This window comes from Hylobates moloch, unplaced genomic scaffold (assembly GCF_009828535.3).
Source record: "Hylobates moloch isolate HMO894 unplaced genomic scaffold, HMol_V3 SCAFFOLD_19, whole genome shotgun sequence".
In the NCBI taxonomy this organism is placed as follows: Eukaryota; Metazoa; Chordata; class Mammalia; order Primates; family Hylobatidae; genus Hylobates; species Hylobates moloch.
This window is the reverse complement of record NW_026652294.1, coordinates 21369144-21394909: the sequence shown is the minus strand read 5'-3', so window position 1 is coordinate 21394909 and position 25766 is coordinate 21369144. Positions and strand designations below refer to the sequence as shown.

At 43.1% G+C, this 25766-nt stretch overlaps 1 protein-coding gene across 5 annotated transcripts in view; it reads right to left on the bottom strand.

Moving 5' to 3' along the window:
- The window catches only part of TNRC6B (trinucleotide repeat containing adaptor 6B), a 291806-nt gene that overhangs the window by 135530 nt on the left and 130510 nt on the right, over positions 1-25766 (bottom strand). The window contains exon 1 of one of the 5 annotated variants that reach the window (XM_032139792.2): positions 22932-23165. The exons of the other annotated variants lie outside the window; for them this stretch is intronic. Coding sequence (XP_031995683.1) covers positions 22932-22936 — 5 coding nt within the window. The 5' untranslated portion in view covers positions 22937-23165. Of the gene's footprint in view, positions 1-22931; positions 23166-25766 lie in introns of those variants that run through there. 5 annotated transcript variants of the gene reach the window in all.

The window sequence follows — 25766 nt, the reverse complement described above, 5'->3', positions numbered from 1 at the left end:
CATGTGCCACCCACAAGTATAGCACCCTACGTGTATCACCACGTGTGATGCTCACAACAGCTCTGTTAAATGGGGATGAGACACATCTCCAGCCTGCAGATAAGGAGGCGGAGGCACAGTGAAGTTGAGTAAGATTTCAGCACAGTTGCTGGCAGGGCTGGGATACGAATATAGAGCTTGAGCTCCCACCACCAGCACATTCCACTGCCTCTCATGAGAGGGAACTTAAAGAAATGATGGCTTCTCCAAATAACACAAGGCCATGCAGCTCTAGTGGCAGGGGTTTTGACTGATGACCATTGTAATTCCCAGGAATACAGTGTGCCTGTGCCTAGCATATCATAAATACTCAATATGACCTACAACATATATTACATATACATTCATACACACATAAATAAAATGCTTAAAAGGGGAGTCTAAAATAAGAAATAGGGAACATTTAATTTTATGTACTTCTCATGATTTACATTTTAGGCAAGAATATTACTTTTTAGCCGGGCGTTGTGGCTCACGCCTGTAATCCCAGCACTTTGGGAGGCCGAGGCGGGCAGATCACCTGAGGTCAGGAGTTCGAGACCAGCCTGGCTAACATGATGAAACCCCGTCTCTATTAAAAATACAAAAAATTAGCTGGGCATGGGGGTGCACGCCTGTAATCCCAGCTACTCGGGAGGCTGAGGCAGGAGAAACGCTTGAACCCGGCAGGCAGAGGTTGTAGTGAGCCGAGATCATGCCACTGCACTTCAGCTTGGGCAACAAGGGTGAAACTCTTGTCTCAAAAAAAAAAAAAAAAAGAATATTACTTTTTAAATTATTTTAAAATTTTGAAACAATCTCAAACTTATGGACATTTGCAAGAATAGTACAAAGAACTGTCTCTCCCCAGAACCATTGAGGGGAAGTTGCCAACTTGAGGCCCCCTCACCATGAATACTTTAGTATGTGTTTTCCCAAAAAACAAAACCAAATCACTAGGCCAGGGACTGTGGCTCACACCTGTAAACCCAGCACTCTGAGAGGCCGAGTCGGGCAGATCACTTGAAGTCAAGAGTTCAGGACCAGCCTGGCCAACAGGGTGAAACCCAATCTCTACTAAAAATACAAAAATTAGTTGGGTATGGTGGCACATGCCTGTAATCCCAGCTAGTCGGGAGGCTGAGGCATCATGAGAATTGTTTGAACCCAGAAGGCGGAGGTTGCAGTGAGCTGAGATGGTGCCACCGCAGCACTCCAGCCTGGGCGACAGAGCCAGACTCTGTCTCAAAACAAAAACAACAACAACAACAAAAACCAAACCACAGTCCTACATAACCATAATACGACCATCAGAATCAGAACATTAACACTGATACATTTCTACCATTAAATCCTCAAGCCCCATGCAAGCTTCGTCACCTGTCCCAGCAATGGCCTTTATAGTAAAAAGATCGAGGTCAGAATCACATGTTGCATTTAGTTGACATGTCTCTTTAGTCTCCTTCAGTTTGGAATCGTTCTTTGGTCTTGCTTTGACTTTCATGACCATGAAATTTTTGAGGATCACAGGCCAGTTATTTTGTAGAATGTCACTCCAACCAGGTTTGTCTATCATTTCCTCATAATTAGATTGAGGTCACGTACCTTGGCAGGAACACTGCAGAGGGAATGGTGTGTTCTCTTTGCATCCTAGCAGGTGGCATGATTTCAATTTGTCCCACTGCTGGGATTACCTGGTTAAGGTGGCATCTGCCAGCCCTCTCCATTGGAAAGTTGCTCTTTTTCTCCTTTGTAATCATTAAGTATTTTTGAAGAGGTATTTTGAAATTTAGAGAATCCATTCTTCAAATGCTGAATTTATTGATAAGTCCGTACATAGGTTTTCTTACAAAGTAGGTGAAGCTGTATGAGAACTCTTAGTTTTCTTTTTTACTTAGCAGGTTCTAATCCATGACTATCACTTCTTAAATTTTGAAATTAACTCAGATTTGGCCAGTGGGAACTCCTTCAAACTGACTCTGGGTCCTTTTGGCATGTTTTCATCACTCTTTGAAGACTTCTTTGCTTTCTAACCCAAGATGTTCCAGGCTCATGTTAAACATTCCTGCTCCAATCCTATAATCAGCCATTTCTCCAAGCAGCTGGGGTTCCTTTTAGTGGAAAATGGGATATAGAAGCCAAGATCTAGAAACCTGATACACTCATTGCTATTGGAATATTGCTGTTCCCAGGCACCCTCCCCCTCTACTATGAACAGAACTAGGAAATAGATGTGCATATGTATGTGCACACACATATGTATATAAATACACACGCATGCATGCCTTTTGCAAAGATTTTATTGCTATTTTTATCGGTCCTTATTAAAATCCATGCATTCACACCAATACTTCTGATTCCGGTCTAGCATCACAGGGTTAATTCTAGCTGTCTCCTTTCCAATATCTGTAACGTTCTTCAACAGTGAGAGCTGCTGGGGGCCATTATCCTGAACATACTTATTTCATCAATCCTCCTATATTCAACCAATCAATACAGGAAGGGCATCCCAGAAACAATGTATGCCCTTCTCACCTCTCCTGGGCTCTGGCACAGCACACCAGACCCTCCCTCCTCATCCTACTCAGTCAGGCTCTGATACCCCTGGCCAGGCCAACACCTTGCTGAGCCCACTTAATAGCCTCTAGGACTGAACTGTTCAGGAAGGAAAAGAGAGAGAAAAGAAGAATACTTTTAAAATTAAAAAGAATTAATGTAAAAATGTATTTTTTAAAGAATATCAGTTAAGTTAGAACTTGTAATAATTCAGAGGGCCAAACTAAAGTTCAATTTCGCATCATCTAAGAAGAACAGGTTTGCTAAGTAAATTAATAGTGTAAACAAGCTTGTAACCCAGATATTTAACCTACTTAAGAAAACTAATTGTTTTCAAGCACTTTAAAATCACTGGGCATGTACTTGCCTTTAGTTATTGTCTAATTACAAATGACTTCTATTTTCTTTGTTATAGCTTTGATAAGCCTTGTGATTATGCTTTAAGAATTACAACTTAAACTCAATACAGTTTAGATCCTTTAAAAATGTCTTTATTAATCAATTGGTTTTTCAATTAATCACCTGAAACAAAATTTTTTAACCATTCAGTGATTTTTCTTTTTTAGTTAATCTGTCATGTTGCTTAAAAAGAAAAAATGGGCCAGGAATGGTGGCTCATGCCTGTAATCCTAGCACTTTGGGAGGCTGAGGTGGGAGAATCACTTGAGCCCAGGAGTTCAAGACCAGCCTGAGCAGCATAGGGAGACCCTGTCTCTGCTAAAAGAAGTTTTTTTAATTAGCCAGGCGTGGTGGCGCATGCCTGTAGTCCCAATTACTTGCGTGGCTGAGACAGGAGGATCTCAGCTTGCGCCCAGAAGGTAGAGGCTCCAGTGAACTATGAATCGCACCACTGCACTCCAACCTGGGCAACAGAACAAGACTTGTCTCAAAAAAAAAGAAAGAAAAAAAGAAAAATGCCTTTCGGCTGGGTGCGGTAGCTCATGCCTGTAATCTCAGCACTTTGGGAGGCCGAGGGGGGTAGATCATGAGGTCAGGAGTTTGAGAACAGCCTGGCCAACATAGTGAAACTCCATCTGTACTAAAAGTACAAAAAATCAGCCTGGGTGTGGTGGCAGGCACCTGTAATCCCAGCTACTTGGGAGGCTGAAACAGGAGAATCGCTTGAACCCGGGAGGTGGAGGTTGCAGTGACCTGAGATCAAGCCACGTGCTGCGCTCCAGCTGGGGGCAACAGTGTGAGACTGCCTCAAAAAAAAAAAAAAAAAAAAAGAAAAACACCTTTCAGCGGCCGGCCAGGGACGCTCCCAAAGACCTCCTATTCTGCATACCATCAGCACAGTCTCATTCTCCTGTTGTTTATCATGAATGCAGTGCTGAGGGTACCATAAAGCCAGCAAGCCGTTCCTGTCATCTGCATCCATATTTTAAGACACTCCACTTTATAAAACAGGGATTCAACCAATCAATTAGCAAATTATTCTGCACTGTGTTTAAGGCAGCTTGGGAAGAGAAGAAAATTTTGGTGGAGTTACAGCACCCAGTTCCTCCACCTCCTCATGTGTACATGGCTGCAGCCTGGTCACTGAGCTGTCAGCACTCCTTTTTTCATATGAAGATAAAACCATCCTCCACATCAGGTTGTCGGGAGGACTAAATGAGGTAATGGAAGTGTGTGCAGCATAATAGGCACTTAATGAATCAGTTCATGTCCCTTCCCCCCCACCAGAGCCTTATGGAAAAACTCAGCATGACTCAGAGCAATGTTTTAAAATTTGGTTACACAGAACCTCAGAGAGAAGCTACTGCAGAGTAAAGGTCACAACTGCGAGCCTGAACCACGTCTGCCCTATCACTGCCTCTGACCCAAACAAAGGGAAACCAGAAAAAAACACCGGCAAGAGTTCCATAATCTAAAACTGAGCAACCAACTCATCCCTGCCTCAGGAGAACAGAAATATTCTAAGAGAAAGAAATGAAGAACAAATAAGCTGTTTTTTCTACCCTGACTTCCAAATAAAAGTGCCAACAAGTCCTAGAGACTCCAACGAGGCCCAGTTTGAGGGTCCTGGACCACTGAGGCACTCATTTATTCAGTGGTGGGTTATCTGGTTTTTACCTCTAGCTCTATTAAGTACCAGTAACTATTAGGATTTAACATGTGATAGAAGAAGATCACATTATTAAAAATCCATTAGAAAGCCCCACCTCTACAAAAAAATTAGCCGGGCATGGTGTTGGAGCCTGTAGCCCCAGCTACTCTAGTACCTGAGATGGAAGGACTGCTTGAGCCTGGTAGATTAAGGCTGAGATTGTGACACTGCACTCCAACAGACTGAGACCTTGTCTCAAAAAAAGAATCAGAAATCCACTAGAGGTAAGCAATTTTTAAAATCAAAGGTGTTAACAATATGATGCACTATGGGCCAACCTAGCCCATATTAAAAAGAAAAAAAAGTGTATTAAAAAGAAAAAAAAAGGGTGGACGCGGTGGGTCACGCCTGTAATCCCAGCACTTTGGGAGGCTGAGGCAGGCGGATCACGAGGTCAGGAGATCGAGACCATCCTGGCTAACATGGTGAAACCCCGTCTCTACTAAAAATACAGACAAAAAAAATTAGCTGGGCATGGTGGTGGGCACCTGTAGTCCCAGCTGCTGGGGAGGCTGAGGCAGGAGAATGGTGTGAACCTGGGAGGCGGAGCTTACAGTGAGGTGAGATTGCGCCACTGCACTCCAGCCTGGGCGACAGGGCGAGACTCCATCTCAAAACAAAACAAAACAAACAAAAAAAATAAGGCTGAGGATGGTGGCTCATGCCTATAATCCCAGCACCTTGGGAGGCAAAGGCAGGAGGATTGCCTGAGGTCAGGAGTTTGAGACCAGCATGGGCAACATATCAAGGCCCTGTCTCTACAGAAAAATTTAGCCAGGTGTGGTGGTGTGCACCTGTAGTCCTAACTACTTGGGAGGCTAACCCAGGAGGATTGTTTGGCTCGAGTTTCAGGCTGCAGTGAGCTGAGATCTTGCCACTGCACTCCAGCCTGGGTGACAGAGCAAAGCCCTGTCTCTAATAAATTAAAAAAAAAAAAAAAAGAAGAAGAAGAAGAAGAAGACAAAGGCAAAAAAGCTAGTCCCTAATAGTGAATCAAGCAGAGCTGGAAAGGTCCCAGAGCAGGTTAGACATTTCAAACACGTGGCCTCAAAAGAAAACACTAGGATCAGGAATGAATCTAAGAATTCTCAGTTAATAATGCCAGATGATTTATTTGCTCTATATTTTCAATATCTGAAATATCTAAACTTCCTTGGCATGTAAGATGATGTGGTTTTGGTGTGTTCTTTTAAAACCATGATAATTTGTTTACATCCAAGAAAATATAGTGGTAATCCTTCCAAACTGCCTCAAGAGCAAAGCCAGACATTTAAAAAATGCAAACAAAAAAGGTATCATGAATATACATTGTCTCTGCAAATAATTCTTCTTCACACAGAAGGATAAAGCTGTCTGCATGTGTCATTTGCAAAGCCTCTGTGCTTCCAAAAGGCCTCCAAGCAAGGTTTAAAGGAGGGCTCCCAGCAAAGTTTAAAGCAGGTCTCCCCTGGGTTTACAAAGGGCCTAGACCCTGAGTGATACAGCACAGGACTCAGACGTCCTCCCCAAACCACTGCAGACACACCAGTGTTCTGCAGCAGGAAACACCAGTTCCCCTCCTTTTAGGGACCATAGTGCCTAAAAGTCTCCCCTTCCCCAAGCTGGTGGAGGGGCCAGCCACTCTGGCTTTTCTTCTCTATTGGTGGGGGGAGAACAAGTAAACAAAGAAGCTGCTACAGCTCAGAGAATTCACAGGCTGATTGCATTTAAAGCCTTCCCCAATTGTGAGATGTTAGGCATTCTTTGTTTCCTATTAAAGGACATTCAAGCACGTGCAAAGCAGGTGGGGAAAACTAAGAGTTCTGTACCAAGGACACTGCTACCTGAAATACAGATATTTCTTCTAAAAGGGAGGAGACAGTTCACAGCCCCCTTCCACACCACACCAAATATTTCTTCTGGAAGGAAGGAAAGCTGGCCCAGCAACTTCAGGAAGCTACTGCAATGCTACCTGGCCTGGGAGAAGTATTTTGTCTGGTTTCTTCCTAGGGCAGAATACCATAATGCCCAAGCACAGAAGCTCAGCAGCCGAGGCCATCGGGGTCACTTCCTACTTGTGTAGCCTCAGGCAACACAGTCTCTCCGCACCAGCTCACAGGGTCTTCATGAAGATGAAATGAGTTAGCACGGGTAAAGCACACAGGACACTCTGCCTGGGGTTCACCACAGGAAGTGCTATCTTCAGCCCTTCCAAGATGTAAATTCCCACCTCCTCCAACCCAGACTCCTTCTTTTCCTTTTCTTCAGACCGTTTGCCTGCCCCTGGTTCTTTTATTCTCAACCTAACACGCACTGTCATGCATATTCACCAGCATTCTCCAAAGACCTTGCCCCCTGGTTATCCCACACTACCCTTCTAAGCCTATCCTCACGCAACCTCAGACAAACCCCAACCCCAACTAACTGTGTTCTTCACCTTTCCTTGCTGGGAAAAAAAAACCCTGCACAGCCACAGATCACTGCAATTACATATAACGCATCTCCTCTCTCAGTGAAGCTCTTGGGGCTGGCAGCCGGTTCTCTTTGCAGTCTGTCTTTTTTTTTTTTTTGGAGGGCGGGTGGCGCTGTTCCACATGTTTTATCTTACTTCAAGTTCTTTTTCCCACTCAGACTTCACCTCCTATTCCTACTTTACAGAAACAGTGAATGCTTCCCAGGAGAACTCCCTCAAACACCCTTCCCTCCATTTCCATATTTACTTTTCCTTCTCTGAGGCTAACCTGTCATCTAGGCAGCAAATCTCTCCCCATGCCTCAGGTCTCTTCTCTGAGGGGAGATTTTTCTCCCCAGGACATCCTCTCTTCCAGGTACAAGTCAACTAACTTTATCAAGTGCCTACGGAGTGCCAGGCTGCAGTTACAGATGACGGAAGTAGAGCTCATCCTCACACCTTCAATGCTTACCTCTCTGCTAGCTCCTTCCTATTTGTGCTTCAAAGGGGAAGCCCAACCAGGGCAGCATTTTTCAATCTATTTTTGCTCACTGCTTTATCCCCAGAGACCAGCATAGCTCCTGGAGCATATGAGGCACTCCATAATTATTTGCTGAGTTGTTTCAAGTCATCTTTGATTCACTTATTCATTCAACAAATGCTCACTGAGCACCCTCTGTCAGAAGCTGTGCAGGTCCTGGGGTGACACTGATGAGCACTGTGAGTTCCTGCTGGAGAGCTGCTCAATGTATTGCCAGGAAGAGACCCAAAAACCCACGAGGAGACTTCACCACACGACAACAAGAAGCAGGATGAATAATGCGCTCGGCTGCTCGGGCTCACTGCAGCCTGATGGATGCCAGTGCTCCTCAAGGCCAAATCTAACTAACCTCATTCAGGGCTTCCCAAGCTGACCGCTGGGGCGCCGGCCCTAAAATCCTTCCTTTTCGGGTTTCTCTTGCACCATCCTTTTTCCTGCTCTCACCCTGCTCCTCCGACCAACTCCTAACGGAGCACTGTCACTCCCATGGCCTAAAGGACCACCTCTGTATTTAAGTAAATGGCTCCCAAGCTTCTGCCTTGAGCTCCAGACCCTTATTTCTGCCTGCCAAGTTATATTAAATGTCTGGCAAATCTAAACATGTCCAAAGCCAAACACATTGCCTTCTACCCCTGCTGTTCATCCCACCACATAGCCCAAACCCCTGCTCTACCCACTGACCGTCTACCCCAATTCATGGCATCATCCCTTCCCCCAGCCTGGGGCTGATCTAGGACCCCTCCCTTTTTCTCATCATAGCTGGTGGACTCATCCCACTTTGGAAGGAGCTCAAAAATCTGGTCTTTTTTTTTTTTTTTTGAGGCAGTCTCGCTCAGTCTCCTAGGCAGGAATGCAGTGGCGCGATCTCGGCTCACTGCAGCCTCTGTCTCCTGGATTCAAGCGATTCTCATGCCTCAGACTCCAGAGTAGCTGGGACTACAGGTGTGCACCACCATGCTTGGCTAATTTTTGTATTTTTAGTAGAGACAGGGTTTCACCACATTAGCTAGGCTGTCTCGAACTCCCGGCCTCAGGTGATCCACCCGCCTTGGCCTCCCAAAGTGCTGGGATTACAGGCATGAACCACCGTGCCCGGCCTGGTCTTTCCATCTTTATGGTCACTACCTTAATTTATGTTCTCCACTTGTCCCTCTTGCTTTGACTGCCTGTCCCTTCCACCGGATCCTTAACATGAAAATCAGTGGAAGCAAGTTTAGTTTTTAAAACTGCTTTCTACGGGATAAAATCCAAATTTCTGGGCCAGGCATAGTTGCTCACACCTGTAATCACAGCTGGGTCTTATCTCAGCACTTTGGGAGGGCAAGGTGGGAAAATCACTTGAGGTCAGGAATTCGAGACCAGGCTAGGCAAAAAAGCAAGATTCTATCTCTAAAAAATAAAAATAGGCTGGGCGTGGTGGCTCACGTCTGTAAGGCAGGTGGATCACTTGAGGTCAGGAGTTTGAGACCAGCCTGGCCCATATGGCGAAACCCCATCCCTACTAAAAATACAAAAATTAGCTGGGCGTGGTGGTGCATGCCTGTAATCTCAGCTACTGGGGAGGCTGAGGCAAAAGAATTGCTTGAACCCGGGAGGTGGAGGTTGCAGTGAGCTGAGATTGTGCCACTGCACTCCAGCTTGGGCAACAGAATGAGACTCTGTCTCTAAATAAATAAATAAGCTGGCCATGATGGCACACATTTGCAGTCTTAGCTACTCAGGAGGCTGAGGCAGGATTGCTTGAGCACAGGAGTTCAAGGTCACAGTGAGCTATGATCACACTATTGCACTCCAGCCTGGATGACAGAGTGAGAACCTGTCTTGTTTAAAAAAATAAAAATAAAACAAATTTCTTAGAATACAAAAACCAATCAAATTACAACTCCAAGCTACCCTTCCGCTCTCCTCCAAAGAGTTAACCCTTGTGCCCCACTAATATCTCACCATTTCCCACTCTCCCACTCACTCCCTAACTCTTTGTCCTTGTTTATTCTATTTCTTCTGCCTGAAATAGGGCAGGGAAGAGACCTGGTAAACACCCAATTCCAGTAATAACAATAATGAAAACAGTAGCTAACACTGACCCAAGCAACATGTCAAATACCTGAAACAAGTTCTCACTGAATCTTCACAATCACTCTTCGAGGTGGGTACTATTACTATCTCCTTATTTTACCAATGAGAAAACCGGGGCACACAGATGGCACAGCTGCTCAACACTGGGCTGATCTGACCACACAGCTGTCCTGACTTCAGAACCTCAGTTCTTAACCACTCCACCACACCAAGTGACTCCCATCTGCCCATTAAGACCCAGCTCAAATGTTTCTTCCTTGGGGGAGACTTTCCCATTCCCTTCCTCTTCTCTATCCTCGAGGATCCCGCAGCGCCGTCTTTATTATGGGCAGCCTCATTGTGTGTCTGTTTGCATTACTGGTTGAGTTCCAAAGATAAAAACTAGGTCTTTTTACCTTCTTATTCCCAGCACTATACAGTGCTCGACACATTAAATATGTTCAACAAATACTGATGCAGTAAACACATCTTTCCAATCACACAGGACCTAGATTATACCAAGCTCCAATTCAAGTCTACCCAGCATGCCAATGCTTCCAAACACCCGACACAGCTAACCATAACCTCTCCTCTCCTCCCCTCTCTGCCCCAGCACCTCTTCGAAAAGGAGAAGGAGCAGGCCTTGCTGGGGCAGCCACTCCCACAACCAGCTGATAGCATTATCACACCAGGGCAGGCCAGGGAGCTGCTCGCCATGGCCCTCCTGATTACAGGAGTAAAGTGCATCCAAGAAGCACTTTCTCTCCCTGAGACAGGGACAGAAATTTGATGTGGGGTTGCCAGATTTAAGGTCTTTGTCATTTAAAATGCAACAGCAGAAGATGGACATGAAAATTAAAATGTACATAATATGATAGAAAATCTGCCATGGCCATTTTCATAACTCATGAAGAGCCAACAGGCTAAAATTTATACAAGTAACACAGATATGTAAGTTTTATAACCTACTTGCCGTTTTATATAATCACCAAGACTGAATCAGATAAATTTTGCTGTAAGTTTTGAGTACTATTCTAGATGCTACAACTGCTCAGCACCTAATGGAGTGGGCTTGGTTTTTCTTTTTTCAGACACTAATGTAGAATGGTTATCTGCTCACAGTATATTCAGATGGAACAAAGTAATTTTTTAAAAGGCTGAGTCATGAAATCATTATCTTGGTAGTCAATAAATAAGAATGAAGGAAGGTAGTCCCAGACTTGAAATAAGGTTTATTCCTATGTGAGGCTAATAAAACCGGCAAGCACATAGTTAATTGTAATACATGCTAAGATGGTCTATAATTAGGATGTGGTTCCCAAATGCCAAACTTTAGCACCTGTGATGATCTATGGGGAAAAAGGAAACAATAATCATTTTCATAAAGCTTTATTCAATTTAATGAGATGGCTCTTATTCTGAGACTGTTCATTCTACTTTTTTGTTAAAAATTTTTTTTTCTTTGAGATGATGGTAACAAATGGTAAGTTTCAAAAATGCCTTTACTTGGCAAATTTCAAACCAGTAACTTATGATGGATCCCAACGTGTCTTTTTCAACCTTACAGTTCCCTGAAACCGAAGTCTGGGAACCACCATATTAAAGTGTTTGAAGAGACCTGGGAAACACCCAATTCCAGTTTGCTTAAGACCCAGTTTTAGAAAGGGATAAGTGAAATGGAAAGCTAGTCAAGCATTTCCCCAAATGGACACTAAAAAACAAAAACCTGGCATTTTTAAGATTTTATATACACATCACTAAGATTTCCAATGCACATTCCCATCTTAAAGACGCTAAGAAATCCTGTAGCAAGGAAAGGCCAGTTTAATTCAGTTTAATCAGGAAAGAAACCTTTTTTTTTGGGGGGGGGGGGGCAGACAAATCTATTAGTACCCCAACAAACAGTGGGAAATGCTGAACTAATCAAATGTACTGAAGTGTGTTCTGAAAACAGAACATATTACTAGTTGAGAGACGTGCCTTGGTGAAACCTGGAAGCTGGAAGACAGCACAGCAGTGTTTTCCATGAGGCTTTTCCAAAAGAGAATACATAGTCTCGTAGCTACAAAGGTGCTTCCCACTTTGGTTTCTCTAATATCTGGGGGAGAAAGTATACACACATATTCATTTCTCAATATAAATGTATCAATAGCCACTTCTCAGTATGGATGGCCAATTCAGTTTGATCAGAATGAGATCCCCTGGACGGGGAAGACAACACTCTGGGCATCAAAAATATCCATCTTCTACATGCTGAAGTAACAAATTAACATTTTTTTAGTCACTAACAAATCCGGTTGATATGATAACTGAGTGGGACTGATAAATGATTCTTCAACCAGCAAAAGTGGGGATCATATGCTGAAATGGGGCAACTCATGAGTAGTGCCTTCTAAATGTTTTGAAACCATGGTAAGACAACCCTCAGTGATCATTAAATCAATTTAGTGGGTTGGAATTGGCTTGTTAGGGTTTTGTTCTGTACCATACAAAGTGGACTTAAAAGACTGTATCTGACTACACACACTTATTATCAGAAAGTAAATACTTCTGCTTCAGCGTAAACATTCACATGTCTATGGATTTCAATACAAATTGAATTTTTTATAGTAGAGCCAATCAAAAAGTTTAAAAGCCACTGTTCTAAGCTACCTAATTATCTACAGTTTATAAATGGGAACTTCTTGGCACTAAAAGAACAGCAATTATTTTCTGTAAGCAGAGGGGTAAAGGAAACAACAGCAAGAAGAGGCAACAACTGATCACAAGCTTCGCTGCCCTGGGATCCCGGGTAGGAGCGCACGCGATCACCTGCTAGGTCTCTGACCTTATTAAGGCATTAAAGGGCATTATTTCTGCTCACCACTATACAGTGTGGTTTTTATAAAGGCATAAATGAATAACCAAAATGCACTTCTAAAGAAAAACAAAAATGTAAGAAGTCATACTGATTAAACAAACAAAAAACAAGATTGAATAGCTGATATCCCAAACTCTGACAGGGCACTTCACAGAAAAATAAGCTTCTTTATGTCAACTGAAATGAAATTATGTAGTAACCAAAAACCAGCACTTACTCTCTCCAGTGTGAACAAGGTTTGGTTCCAAGCAGGATTCAAGATCATTTCTTTAATTAATTTTTTTTTTTTTTTGAGACACAGTGTTGCTCTGCCGCCCAGGCTGGAGTGCAATGGTATGATCTCGGCTCACTGCAACCTCCACCTCCCAGGTTCAACCAATTATCTTACCTCAGCCTTCCAAGTGGCCGGGATTACAGGCGCCCAGCTAATTTTTTGTATTTTTAGTAGAGACGAGGTTTCACCATGTTGGCCAGGCTGGTCTCAAACTCCTGACCTCAGGTGATCCACCCGCCTCGGCCTCCCAAAGTGCTGGGACTACAGGCGTGAGCCACCGTGCCCGGCCAGATTCAAGATCCTTTCTATCTTTACTGGTTATCATTTAGATGGTCTAGTTGACAGCTGCAAAGCAGTCTCAATCAATGAGATAATTAAATGGAAGTCTTTGAACCTGCTTTTTATAAACTGAAAAAACCCACCCGTATTTAGTAAGTATGTGTTCAATTGGCCCAGGTCGGCAAAAAGTACACAATGAATGTGACAATCTGGGGCTAAACGGCCTGCCTGCATATCACTGGAGAAAAGTGAGATAAGAAAAGTGAGAGACAAGCACAAGATAATTAGCCTGGTGGCACCCTCTCCCACCTCATACCTCCACCACACAGGGAGGCTGGGACACTGACTTAAAGCAATCCTAACTTCATCCCCCCACCTGAAGCCACCACCTCACTGACTCCAGGGAGTGCAAAAGAAATCCACAAACAGGAACAGGAACGCTCCCACCCCTCCTGCTGGATCTGTTTTTAAGTGTCAGCCTCTGCACCAAGCATTTCAGAAGCATGGCACAAACCGGTATGTTTAGGAACTTCTACCAATGTACTATTCTGCTGACTGTAGCCCAAACACTATTTCAAATTTTGGAATCTGTGTACTTTCATAAAAAGTTTGTCTCCTCACATTCAAAATTAGAGATTTGACCCTTCTAATTCTAAAAATTCCACCAGGATAAGCCAACATGTATTCTAAGAAACACTAATCCTGTGAAATGCTTTGCGATGGTGCTAAACCATTTTGGGTATTTTCAGAGTGCACATCCGCTGTAAAGCAGCCTATTTTACTTTGCATAACCCTCCCTGTACTGTCCAACAGAGTAGCCGCATGTGGCTACCGTGCACTTGCAATGAGACTAGTGCCACTCAAACTGAATTTTTAATTGTATTTTAATTAATTTAAATCTAAAAACTGACACATTTCCATTGCTGGAAAACTTTTGTATGTTTGGAAAAACTTGGGTATGTGAATCTACTTTTCCATGAAATAGTAGTAAGTTTTATGAAATCTAAAAGCAAATCGAGTATTTCCAATGAAAATTTTATGTTTGAACTGAAATGTGTTGTAAGCCTAAGATACACACCAGGTTTCAGTGTCTTGGTACAAAAAAAATGTAAAATGTTGCGTTAATATTTTAAAATCAATAACACGTTGAATTGACAATATTTTACATATATTTGGTTAAAGTCGATATTATTGAAATTTCACTTATTTATTTTTATTTTTATTTATTTATTTATTTTTTGAGACAGAGTCTTGTTCTGTCACCCAGGCTGGAGTTCAGTGGAGTGATCTCGGCTCACTGCAACCTCAGCCTCCCAGGTTCAAGCAATTCTCCTGCATCAGCCTCCCAAGTAGTTGGGATTACAGGCCACCACGCCTGGCTAATTTCTGTATTTTTAGTAGAGACGGGGTTTCACCATGTTGGCCAGGATGGTCTCGATTTCCTGACCTCGTGATCTGCCTGCCTCGGCCTCCCAAAGTGCTGGGATTACAGGTGTGAGCCACTGTGCCTGGACTGTTTTTACTTTTTTAATGTGACTCCTGGAAAATTTAAAATAACACACGTGGCTTGCATTCTGTTTCTACTGGGCGGTGCTAGTGCCATCGAATGATTCCCAAACCAACACTGGAACACCTCCCAACACCAGGTTCGGGAATGTTGCCATAACCAAATACTTTTCTTCCTGTGCAGCATTTGAACTGCTGACCACACCTGTGATTGAACAGTTCTTCCCTCATCTTCTGTGATGAGGAATGACTGTCCTACAGAGCCACCGTTCTTTTTATCCTTTCCCAGGTCCTCTTTCTCTTCCTGTCCCCAAGGTCTCATTCTCAGTTCTCTTTTCTATTCTTTACACTCCCATGGTGACCTCATCCTCTCCCTTAGCTTCGACTATCACTTCCACCGTGGAAGCCTTCCAAGTCTTTATCTCCACTTCTGACCTCTTTCTCAAGCTGCAGATCCACACTGCCAGCTGCCTGCTAACCAGTTCCATTGACAAGTCCCACCAAATTCTCCAATTCAGTAAGTCTGACCTGGAATGCATCATCTTCTTTTTGGTTGAAGATTCCCATTATTCACCTTAAAAACCTGGTCCCTAGTCCCATGGCCATAGCCTTATAGCAGGACCTTTCATAATAGTCCTTTTATCCCCTAATTGGCCTACCTTCCTCTCAATTCTTCCTTTAATCAGTGCCCCCTCACCAAGTCCTCCTCTGCACCATTGCCATACCAAAATTCTCACTGCACTGCCATCAAATTTTCAACAGGTCCCCACCGTCTACCATAGCAATACAAACTACTCAGCAGGCACTCAGCTCCTCTACATGTGTGCAACCTCCCCTCAATCCTCCCTGGACACACCTAGTCCTCCTCCACCTTCCTCTAGCTAATACAGCCTGCCCTGAGTCTACTCATCACCATTCTGCCCAATCTGTAGGGTTCCACTCAAATACGAAGTCCTTAAGAAAGCTTTCTCTGATCAACACAGTTAAAATCAGTGTCTCTCCTCCCTCAAACTCCTTTGGTACTTCTAATAATCACTATGGTAATGAGAGTATATGGCCTTATCTTTATAAAATAGTATCCCCTTAATAGCACTGATAGCACCTTGCACTGCATAGTACAGGTATGCCATCCTTGGACATCTTACCAAAGAAATCAACTCAAAAAGGAAAATCTTGCCAGGCGTGGTGGCTCACACCTGTAATCCCAGCACTTTGGGAGGCCAAGGCGGGCGGATCATGAGGTAAAGAGAACGAGACCGTTTTGGCCAACATGGTGAAATCTCGTCTCTACTAAAAATACAAAAATTAGCTGGCCGTGCTGGCGCATGCCTGTAACCCCAGCTACTCGGGAGGCTGAGGCAGGAGAATCACTTGAACCCGGGAGGCAGAGGTTTCAGTGAGCCAAGATTGCGCCACTGCACTCCAGCCTGGCGAGCAAGACTCTGTCTCAAAAAAAAAAAAAAAAAAAAAAAAAAATTGGTAAATTTGGAACTACTGATAACTCTTAAGTCTTTATCTCCAGACCAGACCTGTAATTACTCCAGCCTTTCACCTGGATATCTCAGGATTCAATGATTCCAAAACTGAACTCATAATCTCAACCCCACACCTGTGCCTCATCTAAATGCACCCTAACTCAATGAATGGTGGCACCATTCCCGCAAGAAGCCAGCCAGAGACATAGGTGTTATTTTACATTTCTCCAACCCCGCCTTCTCATACCCAGTGACCAACTCCTCCGAAATCTTCCTAAATGCCTCTGGAACTCATTCATTTGTCCCCAACTCTGCTGTCAGTTCAGGCCACTATGACCTGAGATTACTACAGTATCATCTGGTCTTACATGCAATGTCCCAGCCAGTTTCCACAGCACACCAGGATCATCTTTCAAAAATCCAATCTGAACAAGTGACTTTCCCACTTAAAACCCTTCAACTGTTCTCAGGAAAAAGACTTTCAAATGTGGCTTATACACTCTTCTGCATCTGGTCAAGGCTTAGTTTTTCAGCTTACCTCTCATTTCTCAGATTATTTCTTCCCTTAAGCACACGACACTCCAACCATGTCAAAGTACTCTCTATGCTGTTCCCCAAACATGCCAATGTCCACTAGTGCCCTGTGGTCTTTGCAGAAGCTGTTATCTCTCTAGGTGTCCGTCCTTTGTAACCCCCCAACACCCTGAGCACCAGCCAGCCCCTTGCATCTATTCTCTAACTTCAGCAGTCGTGTCTGGAGAAAATCTTCACACTACTGCTAGGCTTGTACTTGTACTTATCAACACCTGGCATGTGAAAAGCACTCAGTAATTATTTGCAGAATGAATGAGTAAACAGATCATTTTCTAGGTTTTTTAAAAAACAAATTCCATCGTCAATGAATGAAAGCCATTTTTCTGTCACCTATATTAATTCAACAGCATTGTATAAAGTGGGCAATGGACCTAAATTTTCATTTTGCCCACTGAGTCAAAACTGGTTGCTGGGCACGGTGGCTCATGCCTGTAATCCCAGAACTTTGGGAGGCCGAGGCAGGTGAATCACAAGGTCAGGAGTTCGAGATCAGCCTGGCCAACATGCTGAAACACTGTATCTACTAAAATATACAAAAAATTAGCTGGGTGTAGTGGCGGGCGCCTGTAATTTCAGCTACTTGGGAGGCTGACGCAGAAGAATCGCTTGAACCCAGGAGGCGGAGGTTGCAGTGAGCAAATATCACGCCACTGCACTCCAGCCTGGGCGACAGTGACTCCATCTCATATTTAAAAAAAAAAAAAAAAAACCTAGTAATAAACAGAATTTACATGTGTGGGCTCAGAATAATCACAATGAGGGAGGAAATGCTGTATTCAATGTTCTCCTTTGCCTTGTAAACTCTAAGACCAATTCATTTGAAATTGCTGAGAACCTTCTGATGTAAAGCACAGAATGTATGAAAAACAGCCAAGTAAACGTGGATACAACACAGAGGCATAGCCTGAAGGAAACTGGAGAGTTATGAAGAGACGACATCAGACCACAGGAATGTAGGGACTTGAATAAAAAGAAAAGGCTCCGTGCTGCTCCTGTCCTTGTGCAGGCTAAAGCTCTGTGCAATCACTGTACAGGCTTCATGATCCTGGTAGCCATGAGAAAGAACAGAGCCATTCTGTGGGGCCATAAAAGCCTTTCTGGTTCATTCAACAAAGGGAGATACAGCAAACGGGAAGGAAACACTTACTAAGCACCAAGATTAGGTGCCCAGCCCTCACATGAGCATTTCCTTTATGCGTCGCAACAATGTATTATCCCCATTTTGCTGGTGAGGAAACAAGCTTACCTTCGTCACACAGCGAGTCCTGGTGACCTTATACTCACACATTTTCACTCAACATCTACTCCTGCCAAGCCCCTGTTCTAGATGTTGGGGATACAACAGTGAGGAAAACAGATAAGGTCTCTGCTCTCAGGAAACCGGATAGTATTGTTGAGAGAGACGTACCATACACAAATAATTTCAGATGGTGATACAATTTAGGAGTGTTAAAAAAGTAAAATTGAAGGATGTGATAAAATAACTAGGAAGGCAATTCTACGTTGCAAAGTTCTCAGAGATCATGCAAAAGATAATTTTGAAGAGATAGTGCACAGAGCTAAAGACAATGTTTAATAAAGTGACTATCAAGTCAAACCTTCAATGAAGTCTCCAAAACTACCAGAAGCAAAAAATTACCACTCATTCCCTGATTATCAGAAAAGATAACTACGGAGTTATCTCAGTCATAACCTAAAGCAGTAAGTTATATAGTTAGTCACCAGATGGCAAATATTTCCACATGAACCAAACTATTGAAGGCAAAAGGCCAACCAAATTAATTCTTAGATGCCCCAGCACCTATATCAGTGCATAATAAATTACTGCTGAATAAATATATGACGGAAAGAAAAAACAATGTTAAGATGTCACTGCCACGAGTTAAATAAATCCCTTCTCTGGCCAAGTGGCTTCAATTCACTCCACCCTACCCCCAACACCTGTCTTCATCACAAGAAGCAGGTGAGGAAAGTGGGATTAGAGTAAATCTACGAACAATACTGTACAGAGAAACAATTAGCATATGCTGTCCCTCTCCCCAGCCACCAGACAGAAACAAGTTCCACTTAAAGAAGTCTAATATCTAAATAACTAAAAATTATTAAATGGGGTAATTATTTGTTTTTTGTTTTTTGTTTTTTTTGAGACGGAGTCTCCCTCTACTGCCCAGGAAGGAGTGCAGTGGCACAGTCTCGGCTCACTGCAACCTCCAACTCCTAAGTTCAAACAATTCTCCTGCCTCAGCCTTCCAAGTAGCTGGGATTACAGGCAGGCACCACCACCCTCGGCTAGTTTTTTAGTATTTTTAGTAGAGACGGGGTTTCACCATATTGTCCAGGCCGGTCTCGAACTCCTGACCTCGTGATCCACCCACCTCGACCTCCCAAAGTGCTGGGATTACAGGCGTGATCCACCGCACCCGGCCAGCTTTTTTTTTTCTTTCGAGACAGGGTCTCACTGTTTCCTAGGCTGGAATGCAGTGGTGTGATCTTGGCTCACTGCAGTGTCGACTTCACCGGCTCAAACCATCCTTTCACCTCTCAGCCTCCTGAGTAGTTGAGATGACAGGCGTAAGCCACCATACCCAGCTAATTTTGTTTAAAATTTCTTGTAGGGACAGGGTTTTGCCATGTTGCCCAGGCTGGTCTCGAACTTCTGAGCTCAAGCAATCAACCTGCCTGGGACTCCCAAAGTGCTGGAATCACAGGCGTGAGCCGCCACGACTGGCCTATTTGGCTTCTTTAAGAAATTTTAAAATAAGGACTCTCCTAATGCAGATACTCAGATACTTCTGTAACCAGGAACTTGCTCTGAATATTGCACGTAAACTGCCAAGTTGTGACGATCTGTTTACCAATAATGCTGACCTGGTACTCCTTGAGGAAAAGGACAAAGTACATTCACCTATCTGCATTGCCTCAGGGCCGTGTCCAGCTTAAACTGCAGATGATCAATGATTATATGATCTGAGTTATAAAAATTAAAATCTCCCCAAACTTTTCAGTCATGGAGCAGCTGGGTAGGGTGAGGATCACCCTTATTCCTCAGGGTGGTCCTCAATAGCCAGAGCTGCTCAGCCTGCTCTGCAGAACCTGAAGGTCTCATCATCGCATAACACTCTTTCAGTGTCTCCTGTAGAGCTGAAGAGCTGGAGAAGCCTTAGAAGTCTCTGCTTCAATGTTTGGAAGTTTATTTTTAAAAGGACCATCCGAGTGGCCATACAGAATAACAAATGGCCATTCACAGCTGAAGAACAGAGCTGAGTTTGCACCATATATCAAAGATGCCAAAGCTTCCTTTCTGGGAACCAGATGGAATGACTGAAAAGCACTTTAAAATTGAGATACTACTTCTGATGAACGCTACCAATTTTTGTGATGTTTCAGTCATGAACCTGTGACATTTTTTTCTGAGACAGAGTCGTGTTGTGATATTATCACTAGTTGATCCAGCATTAGGAAATATGGATTGGTGGTTGGGTGGGGGGGCGGTTAATAGGGATTATATTCACTTTCTCCAATAAGAAACTTCCTCTGCATACACCATCTCATTTTTAAAAAGTAAAACCACAAAGTGCAAGTTCCAACACCCCTGGATATTGCTCTTCATAACATCGGCCACATCTTTAAAGTTTTTAAAGCTTCAATTCACAGTACTCACAGAAAGAAAACTTCAGCAGAAGGCACATATTAAATACTATCCATCTGCACACTTAATTGATTATTCATTTTCATTTCCTTCTGGATGACCATCATGTTGGTGAGCCAGAAGGATTGGCTCTGCAGGATCTGAGATCCAAAATGGCAGTCGAGCTATCAACTCACCAGAGCCATAATGCTTCCCATATGTGAAGCCAGGTCTTATTTATCTCACCTTTTAATTATCTGGGGGAAAAGAATATTTATAAAAAACATTTCAAAGAATCAAGTGGCATTCATTGTATCATTCTCTGTTCTGCCTAAGAGGGCAGGTACCCTGCTCTGGTTCCTCCTCTCTGCAAACTGAATTAACCTGCCATTCATATGTTTACACAGCCACAAAAACAAGCTAATGGCAAAACATGGAAAGCCTAGGTTTTTCTCTCCTCTTCAGTAAGACCAACTTCAGGAAATAGGTGTAAAATGAATCATATAACAAGCAAAGCCCTAAAAAAGTGCTTTCATTTTCAGAAAAACAAAAATCAGAGCTCTGATTTTCCTTTAGGTCTACCACAATGCAACACTCTCTATCACTAAGGTAATTTCTCTATCTTTTCCCTTTAAATTCAAGCTGTAAAAAAATTTAGAGATAACTTTGTTCCAGACTACCTCTTTAATGTAATGTTTCCAATCCTTCTTACACAAAAGCTGAATTTATATCATCAAAAAATTTACAGTGAATCTAAACAGGCACTTCTGTATTTATTACCATTACTAATATAACAACATTTTTTTTTAAATAATAAAATCCTTGCTTGTTAGAGACAGAGGGCTTTAATTATCTTATGTATTCAAATGGAAAGTCTTTTTGTTAAATTAGCGTGAAAGTCCCTTCATCTACACACAATTGACCCAAAGAAACAGGCCATTTTCAGCACAAGAGGCCAATCCATTTTAAGAGTGAATAAAGCTTTTGAAAGCACCACACACCCTCTTCCAGACTGTCAAATTTTCAAAATGGTCCAGCATTTTTTCCACTTTATCTTTTTTAACACTTTCAGGCCCAGTAAGCATCTCATAATTAGATTAATTAAAAAGGAAACAACAAAAAACACTGCTCCCTTCTGATCAAAATTATTCCATTTATGCTTAATTAGCTTTAATCCACGTCTACATATTTAATGATGGGGATATGACAATTCAATCCATTTGCATATTTTAAATGCCTTTTCTAAACTATACTTTGTAACAGATTTAGAAGAACAGTCTCTTTCTCATGCCAATATGCCACAGCATAAATCAGGAGGACACAAATTAGGAAAAAAAGAGAAAAGAAAACAAGGCCTCTCAGAGCCAGGGATGTGCTCAGGGGGGTGGAGTAATTTACCCAGGGGTGGGGGCAATTTACCCGCCACATCACAAACTACAATCCTTTCAGCCCACCAGACCGAGAAGCATTACATCACACTCTCACAATGATAGGGGGAGGAGGCTCTGAGAAAGCAAGTTTTCAGCTTTCTTTCCTCCCTGCTCTCAGGCTTCTAGAATCCTGCATTAGGAGTAATGGAATTTAACTTCAGGCACTGCACAGCTTCAGGGGTTACTAACAATCACATAGACTGCTACTTATACATGTGACCCTAAATGACCACTTCGCAGTGGATACATGGCCGAAACAGGCAACCACACACCCACACGATGAATTTATGCTGAAAAGCCCAGTTTTGCATCTGTGTAAAATTAAACAAAAATTTTATTTCGTGAGGAATGAAGAAGGCTAATACACAGGGAGAACTGATAAAGAAATAATTTCTAATCGCGGTGAATAGCTGTTCGTATCTTTAAAACACCATGTTTACAACATAGTCCTACCCTTTGGTTGAATCCACGATCAAAATAAAAGCGCATCTGGCTGCACATTTGAGAACACACACAGAGACCCAGTGCAAATGAGCGCGCGCAGAAAGGAGAGGGGTGAGCCACATATTGCTTGGGAGGTTTTCAAGCAGGGGAATCTACAAACCCCAAACCTCCTGGTGTTCACCCGCCCCCAACCTGATGTTTAAAATGTATTAGGTCTTACTTTAGGTTTTACATCTCTCTAGGAAGGAGGGCCCAGTTTAAAAAATAAAAAGATAGAAAAAGGCTTTCCCGTTCTAGGGCTTGCCCTCCCAGATCCTTTGTCGGCCTTAGCAGCCGAAAGAATGCAAACCCATTTATATTTATGCAAATTTTTGCAGCAGATTTAAGGGGGGAGGGGGAGGTCTGTGTTTTTTAAAAACCTCTTTCTAAATAGCAAATTTCCAATTACTCGCAGCTTCATTTATTGCAAGATAGAAACGATGATGAAAATCTGCATATACATTAAAAGTGCAATTAAATCACTTCAAAATCTAAATATTTTACCACGTCTTTTCCATTTCTAAAATGCCGAACCAAAGTACATCACGGGTCTGATTTACACAGATCCACGAAATGTCTGAAGCCAGTCTCCATGCTAGACAAATGTCGATTTGCAACACCACCAGTGAAAACGGTTAGACAAGATCCATATAAATCAATTGGTTTAAAAAAATTAAAAATATTTACCAACCTCATAAAGTGCAGCAGTGCTTAAATCCAGCAAATTGAGGCATACAAGGTAGAAATGGAAATGAAAAAAGGTCCAAAAAATGAATTCTTTTTGTCTATCTGTTTTTTTGTATTTTAAATATTCAGAAACCAGCAGAGACTCTGTCGGCCATTTTGGCTTGAACTAACTCTCTCTCACACACTCTCCCTCTTGCTCTCTCTCTCCCCCTCTGTCTCTAAAGGAAGCAGCTTTTTGTGACCTTCAAATAGAGGCAGATCATGTGACTTCGGGTAGGTTTGTCAATCAGGAAAGGGGAGGGAGCTGGAGCTGAGACTGCCTTAAAGGGGAAGCAGCCCTTTTCCACTCACTTTCATTTGTGAAATGCTGTTATCTCATACTCTCCGCCTACAGACACTGCATGTGAAAGTGGCAACAGCATAAGGGTAACAGATGAACAAAACAGAAAAACCTTTATTGGTTTATAGAAATATGCTCAGTTGCTAACGATTCTTACAGCTCCTGGATCTTCTCCTGGCTCACTTGCTAGTTATTCTCTAGATGTTTGGGGCAAGCACAGGCTGGCAAACTGCTCTGTAAAAGGGGCTGAAACACAGCTCTACCAAACAAGAGGCTTTAGTTTTGAAAGACTGAGATGAAATACAGGGCACGACTGATCTCTAAGAAGCTCCTAAAATGTATAGAAAAAGACTGAAAGAAACGCACAAAAGTATAAACTGAACTGCAATTCAGAAAGGTTAAGTGACTTATCCCAAATCACACAGCTAAACAGCTGCAGAAGAGGGACTGGTTTCCCAATTCTGAACTCTACACTTACTGTTTTGCCTGTATGTGTGTTCAGTACCTCCTCCCCCAAACCCAAATAAAAACTATGCTTCAGCATTGCAAACGGAGTTTCTCTGGGCTAGGGCAGGTCTGAGTCATCTTTAATCCCCTCCCCCACCGCAGGAGGTAGCTCTGCAGCTGAGGGAGACTAGGCACTAAATTAAAACCTACCTGGTTTCCACCACTCCTAATCCCTTCTCCTTCCCATATACATCTCCACTCCTACCCACTTAAGAAACCCAAGCTCGGTTTGCATCTCCAGCCCCGCGGCTCACATGCTGTGTAACTTCAGTGCTAACAGCAAGTAACTAAGTCCCTTACCCATCCTCCCACCTTGCCTGGCCTCCGTTTTCTCATTGGTAGCCGGCGGAGATTGGGCTTCCCTAGATGGTATCTTTGGTTTCTTTCACCTCTGAAACTCTGCACTTGGCTTCTTTGAGTAGTTCCGTTCATCTTTTCCTGGCCATCTGGAAAGTTCGCCTCCACCCTGGGAAGGCTTCTTGACCCTCCCAGTCCAGACCAGGCCCTCCTGTTAACACTCCCATAATATCCTTTACTACTTCTTCAGAGCAATGGTCATAATTGCAATTTACGAAAGAATGTGCTTAACATTAGTCTTCCCCAGTAGACTGTAAACTGTATAAGGAAAAACACCATGTCTTCACTGCTCTGTGAGGCTCCACACCAAACCCCACATTGGAGGTAAATAAATGAATAAATCAATGACTTGGACCCTATTCAGAAGGGCTGGGCTGAGTAGGAGGAAATCTGCCACCTGAATATAAAAAATGTAGCGGAATGAGGGTCACACAGTTCCCAGAAACTCGCATTCATCTATGTTTTAAGGACGGCTTCAGGAAAGAAAGTAACTAAAATGGTAAAAAGTGCACGAGGCCGGGTGCGGTGGCTCATGCCTGTAATCCCAGCACTTTGGGAGGCCGAGGCGGGCAGATCACCTGAGGTCGGGAGTTCGAGACCAGCCTGACCAGCATGGAGAAACCCTGTCTCTACTAAAAATACAAAATTAGCCAGTGTGGTGGCACATGCCTGTAATCCCAGCTACTGGGGAGGCTGAGCTCAGCAGGAGAATTGCTTGAACCCGGGAGGTGGAGGTTGCGGTGAGCAGAGATCGCGCCATTGCACTCCAGACTGGGCAACAAGAGTGAAACTCCGTCTCAAAAAAAAAAAAAAAAAAAGCGCATGAGAATGCCCTGTCACTATCGACTCCACCTATCTCTATAAGCCAGAAAAGGGAGGATTCCCTAGTGTGCTTCTCCCATAAACTAGGCTGCCATGCCAGCCAGCAGACAACTGACAGATTCTAGAAACCCAGCTTTCCTTGAAAAGGAACCTATGAATGCTTGTAAAATCCCACACACTTGTTGTCATCCTGGCTTCTGGGTCTTTATACAGTCTCCCACCTTTGCTCTTTCCACTCAGATATGAGGACAGGAAAGGAGCTGTTTCATGGCAGGCAAAGGCCAATGCCTGGACAATCTGGCAGCCTGAATAGCTGTGGCTTAACAAGCTTCCACTGTCTTTGCCTAGCACTGAGTGAAATAGCCAGGCCCTGCACTGACAATTGGGATGCAGGAAAAAGCAGGAAACTCCTAGAATGGAAATTCTGATTATTTAGTCTATTTTTATCCTTCCAATACCTTCCAGATGAGTTACTGAAAGCCTACTTGCTTGTAGCAGGCTCGATTTGTAAAAATGTGTGGAGACTGAACATCCACCTTGTTTTAATTTGTGATGGACATGCTTTCTTTATGAAACTGAACTTTGCTAAGTCTCCATTCCCCAGTGTAGAATATTATTGTATACAAATGTTTATATGTGTTTGCCTTGTAAGTGTTAAATAGCAAACTGTATGAAAAGTTTGGAAACAGAACAAACATTTTAAATAAAATATGGGTTCTAATTTCAAATAATACGCTGAAAAAAAAATATATATATATATATTTTGAGACAGAGTCTTGCTCTGTCACCCAGGCTGGAGTACAGTGGCACGAT